Source organism: Puntigrus tetrazona, chromosome 8 (genome assembly GCF_018831695.1).
Source record: "Puntigrus tetrazona isolate hp1 chromosome 8, ASM1883169v1, whole genome shotgun sequence".
NCBI lineage: Eukaryota > Metazoa > Chordata > Actinopteri > Cypriniformes > Cyprinidae > Puntigrus > Puntigrus tetrazona.
In genome coordinates this window covers 19,048,329-19,068,572 of record NC_056706.1, presented here as the reverse complement: position 1 = coordinate 19,068,572, position 20,244 = coordinate 19,048,329, and the positions used below count along the sequence as shown (strand labels likewise).

General features: G+C 34.3%; 3 protein-coding genes across 4 annotated transcripts; all 3 read left to right on the top strand.

The window, feature by feature from the left end:
- The first annotated feature begins 1,205 nt into the window (after positions 1–1,205).
- Positions 1,206–4,077, top strand: LOC122350017 (H-2 class II histocompatibility antigen, E-S beta chain-like). 2 transcript variants are annotated; one of them, XM_043246211.1, is made up of 6 exons: positions 1,206–1,366; positions 1,572–1,847; positions 2,700–2,981; positions 3,121–3,234; positions 3,335–3,362; positions 3,942–4,077. In XM_043246211.1, the coding sequence occupies exons 1-5, from the start codon at positions 1,303–1,305 to the stop codon at positions 3,355–3,357; spliced, it is 759 nt and encodes a 252-aa protein (XP_043102146.1). In that variant the 5' UTR covers positions 1,206–1,302; the 3' UTR covers positions 3,358–3,362; positions 3,942–4,077. The 2 variants fall into 2 exon arrangements, with proteins under 2 accessions (XP_043102146.1, XP_043102145.1); XM_043246210.1 differs by having other exon boundaries at positions 1,207–1,366; positions 3,475–4,077.
- Positions 4,078–12,296: 8,219 nt separating this feature from the next.
- Positions 12,297–14,901, top strand: LOC122350019 (HLA class II histocompatibility antigen, DP alpha 1 chain-like). Its single transcript, XM_043246213.1, has 4 exons — positions 12,297–12,455; positions 13,276–13,521; positions 14,186–14,470; positions 14,578–14,901. The coding sequence occupies exons 1-4, from the start codon at positions 12,401–12,403 to the stop codon at positions 14,697–14,699; spliced, it is 708 nt and encodes a 235-aa protein (XP_043102148.1). The 5' UTR covers positions 12,297–12,400; the 3' UTR covers positions 14,700–14,901.
- Positions 14,902–16,176: 1,275 nt separating this feature from the next.
- Positions 16,177–19,899, top strand: LOC122350018 (H-2 class II histocompatibility antigen, E-S beta chain-like). The gene is made up of 5 exons (XM_043246212.1): positions 16,177–16,401; positions 16,628–16,900; positions 17,491–17,772; positions 17,858–17,971; positions 18,069–19,899. The coding sequence occupies exons 1-5, from the start codon at positions 16,338–16,340 to the stop codon at positions 18,089–18,091; spliced, it is 756 nt and encodes a 251-aa protein (XP_043102147.1). The 5' UTR covers positions 16,177–16,337; the 3' UTR covers positions 18,092–19,899.
- The last annotated feature ends 345 nt before the right edge of the window (positions 19,900–20,244 follow it).

Here is a 20,244-nt window from a genome sequence, read left to right as displayed (position 1 = left end):
ATGCTGCATTCAGTGAATACACTAACAATTTGAAGAGGTGCTGTGCAGTTTTTTTTTCCAGTTGATTTTACCTTTCTCCAAACTTTTGTCGTTGCTTTCTAAACAACACATTCAGTTAAAAACCTAAACAGACAGAAGATTTTATTTAAAAATCCAGGATTTTGTTTTTGGCTTCTCACGAATCAGATAAATGTATGTCCCATTTCTCCTAACAAAACAAACCCTACTTTGTTATATTCTTAATTGCATATGATGTGTACTCATTTAACATTAAATCGAAATCTGTTGTGTTAGCATACATACAGCACAGGAAGGAAATCGACTGAACTGTTAACACTGCAATTAAAATTTTAGTTAAGTTTAAGAGAGCCAAGGGAGGTCAACTGTGAACTCCCAATGCAAACAAACATTAATGGAAAGTGGAGAAAGAGGAAGAAATGGAGGAAGAGTGAAAGGTGGTAAAGTTAGCAAAAGTGGAAAGGGCAGAAGAAGAGGTGAGAGGAAGAGTGGAGGGGATAGAAAGAGCAGAACGAATGTGAAAGAAAGAAGAGTACTGACCAAAATGTAGAGTAATGCAATATATATTTAATATTTTTTTTAATGCCCCATACTTTAAAAGAGGTCACTTAGAGTACAGTATAAAACACTATACTCACATAACACCTCAGTGAACTTTGTGATGAACATCTTCATCATTGTATTTAAGCTTGTAGCTGTCATTAAGCAGTGAAATTGAATCTTTCATAATTAAGAGTCTGTTTCATTGTCTGTGAAAAATCATTTTAGAGCATGAACCACAGTATATAGAAATGTGTAAATCAGCTGAGAAAAACCAAAGCAGCTTGCTGTCATATAAAAAAAGTACTGGCAACAAGCCTGTTAAATCCATAAAAAAAAAAAAAATTGTGAATTATAACACTAACATATTCTTTTGTAAATGCAAACATGAACCTTGCTACATTCAGTGCAATCAGGGACCTCCTCCTACTTTATTTACATTATAAAAACAATGCAGAAAGCTTGTTGAAATTTGTAAGAATATTTGATAGCAGCAAACAACTTTAAATTATATACTTCGAAAAAGTTAAAATATAATAAAATAGTGGTTAATTAAACCCTTAGATAGTCAGCAGAGAAGCTTGAAGAAAACTGGCTTCAGTTTTAAAATAAAACCGGATACTTCTTAGCAACACTTGACACTTTTGTGTGTAGAAGCTGATTGGCTGGTTGTTTTAGACGCTCACTTCATGAACAAAGTATCTCAGGATTGCTCTTCAGTTGGGACAGTCACAGAGAGAGACCATGTCACCGCCGAAGGTCTTGAGTTTTCATCTCATATTGATGCTGTCTGCATTCACTGGAGCAGGTAATTATAATAAGTGTAATACAAAATAAATAGATATATATTTAACATTATTCATGATTAATAACTATTGTTAGTAGAAGTGGTAGTAAACAGGACAGGTCACTAAAACCACAGCCAGTCTGTGTGTCTGAGCCCTGCTGTTTTCATAGAGCTGATGTGACATCATCTGACATAACTCTGATGCTGTTTTAATGTTTCTTTTCAGCTGATGGATACTACCATTCTTCGTGGGCAGAATGCATCTACAGCTCCCCTGATCTCAGTGACATGGTGTACATTGATAACTATATCTTCAATAAAGATATTGTTGTACAGTTCAACAGCACTGTGGGGGAGTACGTGGGATACACTGAACTTGGAGTAAAGAGTGCACGAGCATGGAACAGTGATGGCAACATTCTGCAGCAAGAGAGAGCTGAGGTGGAGAGATTCTGTAAACATAATGCTCAAATCAGACAGAGCGCTATCACTGATAAAACAGGTGAGTGACACAAGATTCTGATCTCTCCTGTCACACACAATAATAAATTTAAGAAATTACATTACTTTTGAAGAAAATTATGCTAATTTTATAACTATTTGAAAATCTATATTTTGATGATGTCATGTGCAGGCCATGAGGAGAACTAAAGATTTAGATGCAGCTAATCTAATAATAAGGCAACAACAACAGAATACATAGAAAACAAGGCAGGGAACAAAGGAAAACACAAAACCTTACAATTTGTCAAAAACAAAAGAAAAATACTAGCACTATAATGTTACATACAGGGCTGAACTAATGAACTAAAAAGTAGCCATGATAACTAACAAGTAGATAGGGGAGGTTCAGTGAGTGTCCACTGCAGCAAAGAAACAAGAGGGAACAAGTTACCAATAAAACACAGAACTAAACTAAAAGTCCAAGACACAGACAGATCTTGTTGCACATCTCCGCCATCTTGGATTTTCGGTCCAGGGAGTGTTATTTATAAACTAGCATTATTTTATAAAATATAAATCAAGATACATTCATTCAGTTTTCTTTCTTATTTTTATTCAGTTCCAAATGTTTTAGAACATGAACCAACAACCAACAAAACATGATTTTTAAAACATTTCCTCATAAAACATGAAAAAAACTAGTTTAACAAACTAACATAACAGTATCCCAGTATCACAACAAATTGCATTAAAACTATGTTTTTATTTCCACTTAGATTGACCATTACTTGCTGAATAAAATATAATGTGTTTTTATACACTTAGTCCAGGTGCATGCATAAATGCCATTCTAAACATTGGATTGCATTATGTATATTTGCACTTAGAGTGTTATTTTTTATTGATTTAGTCGCACCAAAGGTTAAACTCAGTTCAGTAAAGCTGGCCAGTGGTGGACATCCAGCTGTGTTGATGTGCAGCGCTTACCGCTTCTACCCACATGGGATCAAAGTGACCTGGTTGAAAGACAACACACCTGTGAAGTCTGATGTGACCTCAACTGAAGAGCTGCCTAACGGGGACTGGTACTACCAGATCCACTCCCACCTGGAGTACACCCCTAAATCTGGAGAGAAGATCTCCTGCATGGTGGATCACGCTGGGTTAAAAAAACCTCTCATCGTAGACTGGGGTAAGAGGAAAGATTCATCCTACACAAATGACAACACATTTTCACAAATTAAATTATGATTGAATACAATTATGTAAAGCTCATGTAGTTACATTCACGTATGCTAAACAAATATAAAAATGCTTTGTGTGCTTCACAGATCCGTCTCTGCCTGAGTCTGAGAGGAATAAAATCGCCATCGGAGCCTCTGGTCTGGTTCTGGGAGTCATCATCGCAGCCGCTGGACTCATTTACTACAAGAAGAAATCAGCAGGTCTGTGGAGATGAGAGCAAATCATACTGATACACATTTATGTTTTTACGTAATGTTTCAATTTAACCCCTTATTTTTAACCATTGCATTATTTTAATAGGGAGAATCCTGGTACCAACCTAATGATGGTAAGTTTTTAATAACACTTTGGAAACGCCAACAAATAATATAACTAATAAATTAATTAATAAAAACTGCATTGTCAAACTGAACTGAAATTAATAATCACATAAATTGCAGGTACGACTAACTGGACTTGATTCATTGATGGACAACTCCCTTATCTTTTATGTTTTACTTTTAAAAATTAAAACCATCTTAAAAAAACTAAAAACAATAATAACAAATCTAATAAATGTGTTTGATATTTGTAGCTTTTTCTAAAATTGCAATAATGACATAATGAACTGTAAATTATGGAGATTATATAGAATCATGTAAATTATTCTTTCTGGCTTTTCTCCCCACTACATAGTGCACAGAATAAAACAGGTTCATAATATTAGAATAAGTCTGTATTGATAAAATCTGGGCTCTGAGAAACTGTACTGTGAGACCTTTTTTGAAGGCTATTTTCCTCTTCTTTATTGTAAAAAAATATAAGAAGTGAATTTGTGCAGTTTTACATGCAATATGTTTGATAGAAACATATTTTAAATATTATTACTGCATAAAGTTCTGATTTTTCTTATCATTTATTCTGACAGTGATTCTTCTGCATGGTTTAATGACATCAAAATATCCTCAACAATGTCTTGTTCTTCAGAAACAACATCTCCTTTCTTGGTTCTGTGCTGTATATTCTTTTGAACTAAATAAACAAATAAATATTTCTTTACAAAACTCTTTGTTGTCAGTGGATATTTACACAAACCTTTACCCAATGTGTGATTGGGTAAAACATATGGCGTTTGTATTTTGACCCGATCAAATTATGTTTGAATCCGTCTTCTGACTACATTTTTTCTCTGTTTTTTAAATTTTAAATCACACCATAAAAACATTTATGTTCAGTAATAATAAAGGAAATAATCAAAAAGTTGATAATAAAATGTTGGGTAGGATTTGGGTAGTTGTAGGGAGTGCTTTAACGATGACAACCACGGCATCTATTTAATAATTAGAATTAAGATTAACATTTACACTTAATAAGTTGCATTCTGTTTTATAATGTACTTTAATACCGAAGTAATTGAACTTAAATTATGCTACCATTTTCAATTAGTGTAAATATAATCCATTGGTATTTGCACTAATAATTCAGTAAAATGCTTGATTTAACTCTGAAAATCTACTTAATCTTCAATATAGGAAACATTTTGAAGAATAAAAAAATGACCTTAAAACACTGAGTGCTGGCTACTAATCTCTTGGATTAATTAAGTTTTTCTCATTGAGGAAGTAGTGTTCTGCAGATAGCAGATATCAAGCATTTATTGAATCTAAAGATCACGTAGTAATTTGGAAAGTCATTCACTTTCTTCCTCATGAGGAATATAATTTGTTACTATTACAGTTTTCTTAATCGATTTAAGACATTTCTCGAAACTCGAAGGTCACTGTCTTCAAAATAATTAACACATCAAGCTGTGATGGACATGATGAACAGGATCAACAGGACAACAGGATGGTGTTATGTCTCTACAAATAATACAAAAAGAAATAAACTCACGCAACCAATTCATCAATAAACATTAACAATTAACTCAATTCACATAATTAAATGTCTAAATCATTCACATAAACAGAGGAAGATGTGAGAAAAGAGGACTAGGAAAAGGAAAAGAGGTAAGCGGAGAGGAGGGACCTTGTGTGGAAAAAGCAAGAGGAGCAACATGAACAAAGAAAAAGTGAAAGGAGCAGATGATCATTCAGGTGGACAATAAAGATGATTTTGAATGGAACAGAAGTCTCTGGCAGAGGTGTAAAATGTACTCAGAAAAGTTACTTAAGTGAAAGTAAAGATACTAAGTAAAACATTTACTCAATTAAAAGAACAAGTATCTGGTCAAAACCACACTTTAGTAGAAATAAAAAAGTACAACTTCAAATCGTCTCAAGTATTAAAAAACAGCACAAGTACTTTATTACAAGTGAGTTTGGTTAATGGGAGAAAATGAAACCAAATGCAGTATCGCAGGTCAAACACTTTTAACGATTACAGTTTTTGTCAGTCGCTAACAAGCATCGTTCAATACTGAGCTAAGTCTATGCACACCAATCTCTGAATCAATTTTAATGCTTTCAGACAAAACGCAAGCAATGACCACACTTTTCAAACTTCACAAACACTTTTGTTCTTTATATTCTACATCCTAAAAGCTCATTTCTTCAGATGCTAAGAGACACTGATAATTTCTTATCTTTTTTCATTTTCTTTCCTCTTCTTTTCTTTTCTCTTTTTGTCTGTCTGTCTTTTCTTCTTTTTCGTTATCCATTGATAAATTTTCTTTGGAAACATGGATCAGGGAAGATGTAGTTGCAGATGCAAATAAGTTACTCAAGTCATAGATCACTGGGTTGTAACTTATGTGAACTGGCACAAATCTTCACCGTTGTACTGCAGCCTAGATACAATGATACTTAATCTATTACGAAGGCCCTTCCAGTCTTTTAAAAGGGCTTCCAGTCTTCAACAACTTATGTATGTATATATAGTAGCAGAATAAGGTATAAGGTATATAAGGTATATAATAAGGTATATCTCTATAAATATGACTTCACATGATTAATACAGTTTCTTATGACTATGTGACTATTTTATAAGGAAATAAGCACTATTTATAGATATCATTAGATTTTTTTTTGTGTAACCCACATTAGACACAACTATACAAAACAAAATAAAACAATTTCAATCTACCTAGAAACTGGTGACATGTAAATCTTTCCCTCGTCTCATTGGTGGATCAGTGGCAGCTTTGAGGATTAGGTTTCATGTGACTAATGCTACCAATTAAAACCGAAAGTGAAAGATTCAAAGACATTTTATTTCACAGAAGCTTATACTTTCCATGTGTCATGTGACACGTAAATCTTTCCTTCCTTAGATTTTTTAAAACATAAAATATTTTTTTTACTATTTTAACTTTATGTTTGTGAGTAACTTGACTGTGATCAGTGAAAAAGTGCTTCTGTTTTTTAAAATGACAGTGTTTGGATGTAAATGAATAACGTTCAGTAACGTTTTGTAATTGAAATGATTTTTGAAGCTTGCTCAAACATGTCAGAACTAGTCAGCTAGGCTTGTTTGAGATCGACATGCTTTGACGCCGAGCAGGCCGATGGGTGTATGACGTACAACTAGGGCAATTCAGAAGCATAAAGAGTCGCCTGCTCTCGAATTGCTCTCGCGGTACTTTCACGTCAAAATCAAGTCTAACAGCTGTGCTTTTGTTTGAGGATTGCCAGTCCTCTGAAACTGAACAACAGAGTGAGTTTATTGTCAACGTTCAATTAACATTCGCTCTTTCTAAAGACCATATGATAGAAGCATCCAACACATAGACACATTTATTAAAATCCTGTTTAAAAAGATTTATTTATATATGTAGGCTTATGCATTTAGTGCCCATATAATGCATGTATGTGCCTGAGTTGTGTGCTTCAACATTTTAATCCAAAAATCAATTTTAACCATATTTCTACACCTAAAACTAACTTTACTTATGAGTGATGCCTAAATAAGAGGAAATGATCGATGAATGGCACTGCTGCACAAAGACCAAACACTGGTTCAGGAACGCTTTGGCACTCTGCAAAATCAAAATGTATGTACACTGTAAATAAGAGATTTTGTTGTTTTCAGGAAATTCACTATTCTAAACCATTTTTTGTTTGTTTATTAATTTTGTTTTCACACTACTATTACTGTAATATCAGTAGTTTCCAATTGTATACACTGTGTAAATTGTTACTGTAGATTTTCAATAAATTCTGGAGAAAAAAGTAGCTTACTGTGATCTTAATACAATAGCAGGCTACCAAAACGCTGAAAAACAACCACACACCTCACACAACAGCTCTGTGACAGATAAAAGCCAACAAGTGATTATAAGCTAGGAATTTGTGAATCTTTAATCACTTTATACATTTTATTCTGATGTTACTTGCAAGCTAAAGAGCATCTGAGAGAACATCTGAGCGCTATTTACATATGCAAGTTAAAACGCACATGCACACTTTTCTTTGTAGTCTTGTACATATTATTACATATTATTTTGATGTAACTTGTTCACTCTCCCAGTAAAGCTAGTATTTTCCTCCCGCAGTGGTGCTGGCTGACCAGTGGAGACTAACGAAAAGACGAAAAGCTATACGATTATGTTAAATTGGTATCTCATCCTTAGAACTTGTGCATTCACCATACGTTTTATACCAATGCCATTCGCGAGGTATAAATCCATTTGAGTTGATAAATGTGTGTAAGCTCATCCCTACCCCAACCAGAAACGACCTTTACAGTAATGCAAATACAGTAATTATAGCCCTGTCAGGAAAATTTGATGAGTAGGATAAAATGTCAGGAGAGCTGCAGTGGATGAGCGTCTGGACTCCTTACCAACCTGAGATGAGCGGGAAGAGTCAGCACAACAAAGAAGACCTTTTTAAACATTTTGGGACAATGTGATATACTGTCAGTATAAGTGCTTCAAACGCGTCACACTTTATTTTGGTATATTTTCCACAAAATTGTGTTATTGTGGTTGCACTAATTGACCATAATTGTATTTTGTGAATTGGTGAAATACAGTTAATATCGTGGCAATTCTGTCTGTTGCACTTACGATATGTAAAAGATGAAGCCCGACTGTTACTGATGTGTTACTGAATATATAACAAAAAATAAATAAAACAATAACAGTGTAATGTAGTTGTTTTTACACTACTCTTAAAACTATGATACATAGATTTACAGTAATTTTACTGTGATGCAAAACACAACAACTAACAAATAATTAGTGCCAGTAAGTTCCTGTTAATTTTACAATAGTCTAGTTAAAGTGTATGTACGTGTGGTTAGCAGAATAAGGCATATCTTAGTAAATATGACACTAACTGTTTCTTATAATGATGTGACTATTTTACAAGGAAATATGCACATAAACATCAATACATTAGACACATTTACACTTCATCTTTCAATAAGGCCCTTTAAAGTCAGCAAACTCAAAAGACAATTTCAATCTACCTAGAAACTGGTGACATGTGAATCTCTCCCTGCTCTCATTGGTGGATCAGTGGCAGAGAAAACTTTCCCCAAGCTGGTTTGTGGCTCATGTTTCAAGTTTCATGCAACTAATGCTTACCAATGAAAGCGAAACTGAAAGATACATATTAAATTTGTTAGTCTGTCCTCAAAGTCAATTTTTTTTGTCCTCAAAGTTTCAAATGTCCAAATTTAAGGAAAAATGTGAAGTTGGTGGTTGCTCACAAATATTTGCAGATCTTTAAAGTTAAAGTTCATGGACGTGATCTAAGTATCGTCTTAGATGATCCAAGTAGATTTACCTTGTTTCATACATAAAATAACTTACTCAGTGATTGACCAGGGTTTTAAAACTGACAATATTTAGATGGTACTGTATACTGTTTAGATTATAGTTTCCCTAGAAACTCTGTATGTAACAAGATGTCTGTCTTGCGACTGGATAGTTTAGGAAGGTGGTTCAGGAAAGACTGAACCAGTCAAAGGCTGTGGCTTTGTTTGTGAAATGCCAAGCCTCTGAAACTGAACCATATAACAGGAAGCTTATTGTCAGCATTCTGTGGTAAATGTCAGCGTTTACTTTATGATAAAAGTGAGACAAAGCAGATATGTAAGACTCAAAATGATATATATATATATATATATATATATATATATATATATATATATATATATATATATATATATATATATATAGCCTATGTATAAATTAGAATTAGAATAATAAAAAAAAAACATCAAATGAAATAAAAATTTGATTTGTTTGTTTGCATTAAGACCATGAAAAATAGTCAAATATAGGTGTTTAATACTTTAGCAATTATGAATAGCAAAGGGAGAGATATGTTGATAAAAATGACAGTAACTTTCACGAGATTAATACACTTTCTTATAATCATGTGACTATATGAGGAAGTATCACAAGCCTGATTTGGTGCAGGTTTGGCTGTGTTTACTGTCATGGATCTCTGGGGACTTTCCAAATTAGTTTAAAATGATAGTAGAAATAACATAGTGAAACAAGTTCTTCTGCAGGATCAGCATCGCTTTGACAGTAGACTTAATGATGTCCACACCGATCAAATATCCTCTCACATTTGTGCCATATAGCAGAATGTGATATTCTGAGATACAGTGTTAGTCATGTTGCATAGAAATGATTTAAACCAAATACCATCTATTTAAAAAAACAAAACAAAAACAACTAAAAATCTGGTAGGATGGCCATCACATGGATTAGACTGCCATCCTATGGTTATTAATATTTCATAAATACTTCCTGTTCATGTTTCTGTAATGTGATTTCCTGTTGATGTAATACTGTCACCTAGAGGTTGTAAATAAAAATTACAGTCTCAAAGGCATTTATCAAAATTACTAAATGCTGTAAATATATTTCATTTTTACTTAAAAAAGGAAAACATTTCAAACACATATTTAAAAAGTCAGATGTAAACATTTAAACCACCATCACCTATTTGCATATATCAGCCTGGATTAAATAAATAATATAAACGGATTAAATAAATGACATAAGTAATATAAAGCTGTGAACTTGAGATCAGTAGAAATGCTTTGGAGCCTGGTATGGATTAAATCTAACGTTCAAGGCTTTTTGTTTTTGGAATTAGGAACAAAGCGTGTAATTCTTGAATTATTTTTAAGATTGTAATATGCTGATTTGGTCAGTCTCGAGCGGATGTTTTTGTCTGCCACTTTTCTTTTACAGGAGAAGCAATAGAAAAACAGTCAACTGATAACAGTTCAGTAGTCACTGTCTTATGGAGGCCTGTAAATAATGCTAATTAAAATGTGTGGAAATGTAAACTTTTGTTACCGTCCTTTCCTGCACCTAGCATATTTTAGCATCCAAGAGACAAATGATATCCCCAATGAGTCTTGCTTGCACTGATAGACATTTTTTACAGGCTCGTTGAGGCCTGTTGCACCGCAGCGGTCTAGCCACCTTTAATTTCCAAACACAACATCCAGGTTGTTTGCGGTTATTAAGTCATTAACCAGAAGTGATTTGTTTTTTATGTAAGCAGATATTTAAAAATGCTGATTTTGGATCCCTAAATACCATTTAGAGCTGATGTCAGTTCATCTCTGATATAAAGTATTGAATGAAATACAAAATGACAGGAAACATCACCTCCTGGTTTGGAAACAGCACCATGCAGGACAGGCGAAATCCACACCGAGCTCCCCTGTTGCAGCACATCTACAACAAGCGGTGCTGTACCAGGGCCAGGAAGATCGTGGAAGACCTCAGCCATCCCAACAATGGACTCTTTTTCTGCTGTGTCAGGAAAGCGCATTTAACAAGATGAATGAGGAAGCAGGCCATTCAGTCTGAACACACCCAGCACACATATATATACCCTCTTAGATACTCGCCACTTACATTTATTTAGCCACTTTGATGGAATTGCACAGCCAGTACACTTACATACTTTATATCTTAACATATTTATATTCTATTTTAATTTTTTATATTCTACTTTGCACACTTCACTTTCTTATATTTTATATATTTTAAATTTATATATACATAAATTTCTAATGTAGTTGTATATTTGTCACCATGTATGTATGTGTATGTGACAAATAAAATTTGAATTTGAATTTGAACATTTATCATGAATGTCATACATACATATATACATATTTACTTGATAAGGTGTAAAATACCAACAGACTTTTCAAACCACATGCTCACTCTTTAAAGATCAATTAAATAACTAATATACATAAATATCAATGTAGATGTATATTTGCAGATTTCAGATCTGTACATATGTGTAGGACTGTATTGTTGCACTACAGCTGTCTTCTAGCCACGTTTTATTTATTAGTAACGTAACATTTATTTTTAGGTGTTTGTTGTGCATTGTCCCTGTATGTAAAAATGAAATAAACTAAACAATACTAAACGAAATAGATAATGTGTTTCCACTTGATTTGTAAACATTTGTGAAAAATATTGTTTTGTTTATTTTTTTTGTTGGATACTGGTGACAAATCAATACTTTTAAAATGGTTCCTGTGCCTGAACGGCGCTTGAAGCGGTACTTAGATACACAAAAAATAATAATTTCCCCAAAAAGGATGGATTGGCCACTAGAAGTATGAACCCATGATGTCGGGTTCACAGGACGTCCTCGCACAGAAGAAGCCCTGCATCCGGAGAAGTAACTAAACTCACTGCTCTAACCGAGTACACAAAGGTAGAAAGTTGAATGATAAAACAGAAACAATAAACACTCGACTGCAACAATTTATCATTTGTCACTGTTATTCAAGCCATCTTTCTAATCTGTGTTTTTTATTTTTTACAGAAGCCTATATTTTTTTGCCTCATTCTGTGACAAAAAGCTACATCAGAGCACAAAACTCTGCATCTGACTGGTACTGTGTACAAATATTATAATGATATATATTTGTTGGACAACACTTTTAGCTCTAGGCATTTTAATTGAAGCGCGTTTAGCACTTAGTTAACGATTCGGTTCTCCTTTGACTAATAAAGTTGACATTAGTGCATTTAGGAAGATTTTTTTTTATTGCACCGTTATTTGTTAAAATAGTCATTTATTAGTGAAAAAGATTGAAAACTATTTTATTAAATGACTGTCAGTGTAAGCATTGCTAAGTCAGTAGTGTTCTTACAGTACATTAAGTTATTTTTACAGTATTTAAATGTTCCCCTGTCTCATCTGCTCCCTTTTGCAGTAAAAAAAAAAAGTTTGCTATTGCACTTTTTTAGTTTACTCTTGCAGACTGGAGGAATCAAAATCTCGCCTGACAGGTGAATGAGGAAAAGCTTTCGTTCCTCCACAGATACAGCGATATCACTCCGCGAGCAAACGTTGAGTGGATGATGAAGACTAAACCTTGCCTTGTTCTTGTCTGTTAAATATCTCGCAGAAGTTTGTCCGACTCTCTTCAATCAAGATGGTGCTGGACAGAATTCTTACTTTAACCTTTGTTCTCTCCGCTAGCGCTGAAAGTAAGTAAGGTTTTTTAATCATTTGGGTACTATTTAAACTTTAAACGGATCACCTGTAATGCTGTTTAAAACCTGTTTTTTTAATTAGGGTTTACATTGTTTGCTTTCGCACAATCATTATTCAAAAAATAAAACAACAACTAGATATTGTTAAGTAAAACTGAAACAGCTGCTAGTACTTCTGAGCTACAACAAATGTTATTTTTTGTGCTCAAGTGCCAAAGAAACTGTTTATATCATTGTTCTTACATTTTTGCCTTTATGTTAAGATATTTTTTAATTATTAGAACCTCTATAGGCTTTATTTAAACCTGAAACTGCTCTTTTGAGCTGTACTTTTGCAACTATGCAAGTCGTTGTCAGCAACTAAAAGTATCGGTCAGAATGAAGGACTTGTTTTTATTGGTGATTATACACCTCTTGTCACTGACCTTTTAGTTCAGATTATAGCACACAAAGAACTGGTTAAACCAAGTGGATTCTTAGTGATTAACGTCACGGATATAAATGGGACCCCTGTCTACATAATTCACAACTCAGGTTCATAATAAGAAATAGTATGGATGGCAGAGAGACAGACAGACATGCATGCATATATAAATAAATATCAAATTCATACTTTTCTCAAAGAGCCAAAAATAATGCTAACGTGAACCCCTCACACAGTGATGTTTTAGAATGAGAAGACCTGGGGTCAGATACATAAGAAGTGAACCCTACACTCAATAATTTTAACAAAAACTTGACAAAATGAAATCATCAACTCCAGCTGTTTGATATACGTAAATGAACTGACATTATCATGCTCGTTGTATTTCAGTTGTACACGAATATTTCGGAATTCATGGATGCTCTGAGACGGACGGAGAGGATATGCACGGACTTGACGAAGAGGAGATGTGGCATGCTGACTTCAATCAGAAGAGAGGAGTACTGACATTGCCCGATTTCGCAATTCCTATTGAATTCTATGGTTTTTATGAAGAAAGTGTTATTGAAATGACAGGATGCAAAAGCGATGTAGCCTTTTTGACAAAAATGTTTAAGAGCCCACCACCGGAAATGGGTAAGGCACGAAGATATGCTACTAAAGTTTTTAAAGAACATAACGGGGACATGTTGGGCGCTAACTGATAATAATCCATACCAAATATAAATTGCAACATAAACAGGGCATCTTCCGCACAATGCCTGTTAGTTAGTGAGCAATTTGAAGTGCTTAATGCTCACTGATGCATTATACTTTATTTACAACCAAATTTGTTTAGTATGTCATGATGCAAACAAACTAGAATACTAGAGATTAAACATTTTACTTGAAGACTTAGAAGTACTAATGACTATTTTGACGATATATTCATACTAATATTATACTATTATAATATTATAATATTCATACTATTCTGGGCCTTAGTGTTCGTTACTTGGTAGCCAAAGGGACAGTCTCAAGCCTCCTGGCTTTCTTCCAAAATATCTTAAATTGTGTTCTGAAGGTGAACATAGTTTTTACGGGTTTGGCACAACATGGGAGTATGGGATTAGCGTCAACATTTTCATTTTGGAGTAACTCCTTAATGAATACATTTCTAATTAACTTTTTATTTTGTGTGGAAACAGAAATCAAATGCGACACATGCATCAAGTTTTGCCTTAATAGTTTATATAATATGTGTAAAGCTGACATACATTTACCTTAATGAACTAATAAATACTGTTATGCGTGTCTCTAGACGCACCGCAGACGTCCGTCTATCCGAAAGACGACGTAGAGCTGGGTGTCCAGAACACCCTCATCTGTCACGTGACCGGCTTCTATCCTCCGTCTCTCAGCATCTCATGGACTAAGAATAATGTTAATGTGACAGAAGGCATAAGTTTAAGCCAGTACCGTCCGAGGGCAGACGGTACCTTCAGCATCTTCTCAACTTTTACATTTACACCTGCTGAAGGAGATATTTACAGCTGCACGGTGAACCACAGAGCCCTACAAAGTCAACATCAGACCATAACATGGGGTGAGTGTGATTTTCAGTTTGAATGAATGGACTCGTCTCATATTTCTGTTCAAATCATCACTTCAGCTGTAATCATTTTCATCCATCCTCCAACATTATTTCTCCAGATGTAGAAGTTGCTCTCCCAAGTGTTGGTCCAGCTGTGTTTTGTGGAGTGGGTCTGACTCTGGGGATGCTGGGAGTCGCTGCTGGAACTTTCTTCCTCATTAAAGGAAACAACTGCTACTGACTATGAATGAGTTCACTGTATTTTTCTCACTGTGTTGTTATATTGGGTGACTTATATACACATGGACGATAACACCATCATGCCTTGAAACTTTTGGAATGCAACAAATAGTTAATTTTCCTATTTACCTTAAAGGCCGTACTGTAGATCTCATTTGTTACTCACGGTGTAACTACTTGTTCATCTGTATCTGTAAAAAAACTATATGAAAGGAGGAACATGTGATATTTGTTTAATACAGTAAATAAATAATGTTTTATGCCTACTCTTCCTCCTCAACTTTATTTTAATATTTATGTAAAACATTTGACCTTTTAATACCTAAAATGACAATATTGAACAATTAACTCTTCATAATAATGCATGTGATCTGCTGCATCTGCCGTCCCACAATATCTTTTTACCTTGCTTTATAGTTTAACTTCAGCATAGGGCTATAGGCTGGTGAGTGTTTTTTTTAGGGTTGGAGCAAATAGTATCTATTACTGGTGTTCCCCTCCCCTAGTTTATTATGCCGCAATGCACTCTGCATGGGAGTCAGTGAGTAGCAGAAACATAAGTAGTTCAATCCTTGACTACATAAAGCTTTTGGCAAATAAATACTGAGTCATAACTCTTTAACAGTGTAAACAACTCTGAATGCATAAAAACTGCACGTTACCTCCCTTTAAGGCAATCATTTTGCATGCTTTTTTAAGTAAACCCAACTAATTTGATTTTACAGTACATGAAAGTATATAAACAGCATATTTAATAAATAAGTCCAAATAGTAAGCAGCACTCCATGCATAAATGAGAAACCAGTTCAACCAGTGTTTGCAGCATAAAGGAACATATCAGATGAATTCTGTGAGCGGAGGATGAGAGTTTGAAAAGTATAGAAGAAATCTCTAAGGATTACCTCTGATCATGGCTTGACTTGAAAAACAAAGACAGTTTGATGTTTTCTTTGTAGGAGAAGTCACACTACAGGACTGCTGTGGTCAAATGATGTGGCACAGTGTGACACCGGGCTTTCAGTCCCTCTTTTATTTACCATTTATTCACTACTTCTTGGACACATAGGAAATGTGGTATTAGTTTTCATATGTGGATAACATCTAGCTCTATTTGACCTCCAAGCCAAAGTCTAACCTTCCTTCTTCCCTTTTGGATTGTCTAGAGTGTTTTATCTAGAGCTAAACGATAAATTTTTAGTCATGTTTTCTTGTTTGTACTAAATCTAGCTGCTTTTCACTTTCTTTGATAATTTTATAATGTCTCTGTCTTCATAGATTAAGAGTCTGGGTGTCATCCTTGACAGTCTTTGTCCTTTGACACATGTTAAGCCCGGATCACACTGAGCGACTCTGATCATGATTTGGGCGTCTGAGATAAATTTGGAAAAAATCTAAAAATTCATATAATCCTAGGCTAAAATGACAGATTTTTACAGTGGAAGTATTATAAAAATTAAAAAAACAACTTACTGATCTAAAACATTTTAATGGTGTTGTTTTGTATATATATTAGTTGAAATGAAATAAAAGCAGTTCGCTGCCAAGCAACATTTGACACGTACACCTGCAAAACTAGTTGTGGAGTTATTTTAGACACCAATCTCATGATCGTGAACACAGCACTGGCAGCATTTCGAAAATGTCACTGCCAAAGCTCTTCAGCCTCATATTAATACTGCCTGCATTTCTTGTAGCAGAAAGCGGTAAGTAAAGTGAGAGGTATTAAAATAATAATTAAATATAAACAATAATTTAATTATCTACTACTAGTATTAATTGTAGCAGTAGTAGCAACATTTCCTTAAAAAGTGCCATTCGCTTCTATGAAATAAAAACAAAGTTATTTGTACTTTTTGTAAAAAATATCCTTGTGCTGACTTGTTGACATAATAATCTGACAGATGTATTTGTATGTCCATTGTTTTTCAGCTAATGTATATTACCGATACCGCATGTCAAGATGCATCTACAAATCCTCCAATATCAGTGACATGGTGTATTATGACAACTATTATTTCAACAAATATCTATTCATACAGTTTGATAGCACTCTGGGGAGGTTTGTGGGGTTTAATGAGTACGGTAGCAAACTCGCGGAGTTCTGGAACAATGGCACCTTTGTGCATCAAGAAAGAGCTATCGTGGACTGGTTCTGCAAATATAACGCTGAAATCTTAGACTACTGCATCAGTGATAACTCAGGTAAGTGGCGCAAAACTCTTCTCTTAGTTTTACTGGCGAGCATACGCTGGTAACTAGAAAAAATGAAGGGACTGTTTCAACATCATCATCAATATTTTAACACGGAATAGTAGTAGGTTACAGTTTATAAGTTACCCTATTTAAATCAGTTTTCATTAAAGCAATGTAACTGTACTTTTGTATTTTTCTAAATTCACATTTAGTCACTTAGCAGATGCTTTTATCTCGTTTTAGAAATGTACTTACAAATCAAATTTAACTTGTCTCTTGAATTAAGATTGTATTAATTTAATGTTAAAGCATTAAACCATAACAAAATCAGATAACAAAAGCAGATGTTAGCTCCTTTTACTTTAGGTTAAATACAGATTTAAAATCATTAACAGAAGTAATAAATATTAACACGATTCAGATGTAACTTCCTTTTTGCTACCATTTTCATAACTGTAATATATTTTCACATTTTTTCAGCAGCAGCAGCAGCAGCTTACATTTAGGCTGCGTTTATTTTGCTAGTCGTTTACGTAATGCAGTTGCATCTAACATGCACTGGAAGCTGTGTATTTAGTATGTTGCTCTTCTTGATTGAGTCGCACCAAAGGTTAAGCTCAGTTCAGTGACGCGGGCCGGCGGCAGACATCCAGCTGTGCTGATGTGCAGCGCATACGAATTTTATCCCCCGCACATCAAAGTGTCCTGGCTGAGAGACGGCAAACCGATGACCTCTGAAGTGACCTCCACTATGGAGATGGCTGACGGGGACTGGTACTACCAGATCCACTCTGAGCTGGAGTACACCCCTAAATCTGGAGAGAAGATCTCCTGCATGGTGGAGCACGCCAGTTTCAATAAACCCATGTTCTACGACTGGGGTAAGATCAGTCACTCACCTGAGCCACATTATCGCTGTGTCTGTAGTAAGCATAATTTGATGATATTATGATATTTAATGCGCAGATCCGTCTCTGCCTGAGTCTGAGAGGAATAAAATCGCCATCGGAGCCTCTGGTCTGGTTCTGGGAGTCATCATCGCAGCCGCTGGACTCATCTACTACAAGAAGAAATCAGCAGGTCTGTGGAGATGAGAAGAATTCAGAACGATATTAATCTCTGTAGAATAAATCCTGTGCGTGAATGTAACGTGATAATCATTTTTTGTCTTTGACAGGGAGGACCCTAGTACCACATTAATGATGGTTCTACTTAAACTTTAATTCACTCGCCAAACCCAGTCCCTTAATACAATCAATATCCTGTACGTATTTCAGGTCTTCATTGTGATTGCAAATGAAATATAATAATGAAAAATGTATCTTTATGAAATCCTTTGTGACTCGTCCTTTCGGACACAATCCTGTTTGCTTCAAAAATACAAAGCAGGAAGCATAAAGGAAAAGTCACGTTAAATCTGTACGTTCAGGGGCGTGTTTCCCAAAACAACTATGGTTGGAATTTCATTGTTACCAACAGAGTTCAACTTGTGACCATAGTTGACCAAAGGTGTGATGATTGGTTATATTTATCCTCATTGAAATGACAGTAACATTTACATAATTAAGTGCCAGGATTTACACAGAAACCTGTACATAGTAGCCAGAAAGAAATGACAATTAAAAAAAAAACTTCTTTTCCATCTGAACTCTTCACTTATTCACTATTACATGATTTTTCCCTCAAAATGTTCTTTATTTGCTGCTTATTAATAGCAGATATTAAATGTTAAGGGTAGGATTGGGGATGTAGAGTAGGGTCATTAATATGTGCCTAAATTAGTGCTAATAAATGGTTAATATTGCAGTAATATGCCTGATAATAAGCAAGAGTCCCTAAAATACCAGTAATAGAAGTGTTACTGACTTTCTTTTAACCCGGAGCTTTTGTATGAGGAACTATTAAAAACTGGTGAAGAATAGTGTAGCAAATCAACCCTGGGCCTTTTTTAAAATGAGCCCAAAACAAGAAGCGCTGCAAAGACCTATTCACAGACTCTCACTGTAGCGCATCGGAAAGATACCAAACTATTTGCTTAGCCAACGACTCTTATTTGCATCCGAGTAAAACGCCTGATCGAACACAAGAATATCAGTAATAGTCAGAAAAATGTTCTATCGAGCATGTATCTTACCCAATAATTAAAATAAAACAGTTAGCGTTGGGCATCCCACTGCACAATGTAAATCATAGCCAATGAATATTTTAATCAATGCATTTTAAGGAGATATTACGAGGCTGCTTCAAAGGACACTACTGTAGTAAATAAGTAAATGATGCTTTATGATGATGCTTTATGATGCCTGGGCTCATACGCAGATCCCCCGCGTGATTCTGATCTCTTGCTAATTCTATGGCTGTAATCATGACAGTAATAGACCTCTGGGTTTAACAACTGGTTTAACATGCTTGCTGCAAACACACAAACACATTCTTTTAGTCCCTAAAGTTTGTAACCATGAGGAAGTTTTGGCGGAACTATGGGGAAGTTTTATATACAGAAAACAACAACAATTTTTTTTTTTTTTTTTTTTTAATCAAAACGTCCCAGGACACACACAAGTTTGAATGTGTATGTAGATGTATGAAGAACTTTATATTTGAAAAGATGCACGCGCAGAATACATCTTTTGTAAACTGCTGGCCTACAACAATAGTGGTCAGCACAGAAAGAAAAAATAGTGTGATTTTTATATGTATATGTATAATGCGGTATTACATTAACTGACTGTGATTTCATTAATGTGTCTAGACTTCGCCATTATTGTGTTTTAATTCGCCAAGTATGCATTACGATCCTAAAAAGAAGTGCGTTGAAAGCTGTACAGCTGAATTCAGTTAAAGGATCCTGTGCGTACTTTCTCTCTTCTTGAAAATTATTGTATCATGATGGAAAAAATGCTTCATGGTGAAAAGAAATGCTTCATCCCTTAATGTGTTACTTACTACCGGTTTTGATGATCTGAGACTGTAAAACATACAATAAATAAATGAAAATGCTGAAAGGCTGTATGACTGTTGGAATATAGTTTGTTTAAAAGACTGACAAAAGACAAACAACTTAACACTAGAAGTGCACCATTGTACCATGACACTAAGTTTTTAGAGTTCTATCACTTGATATATATATATATATATATATATATATATATATATATATATATATATATATATATATATATATATATATATATATTATTGACCCTATACAGTATATATTATATTTTTAAATATATATATATATATATATATATATATATATATATATATATACAACTAAAGTCAAGATACAGATTGAAATACCATTTTTTCTTCATTAGTGATATGTTTTTAAATTAAGAACATGCAGTATC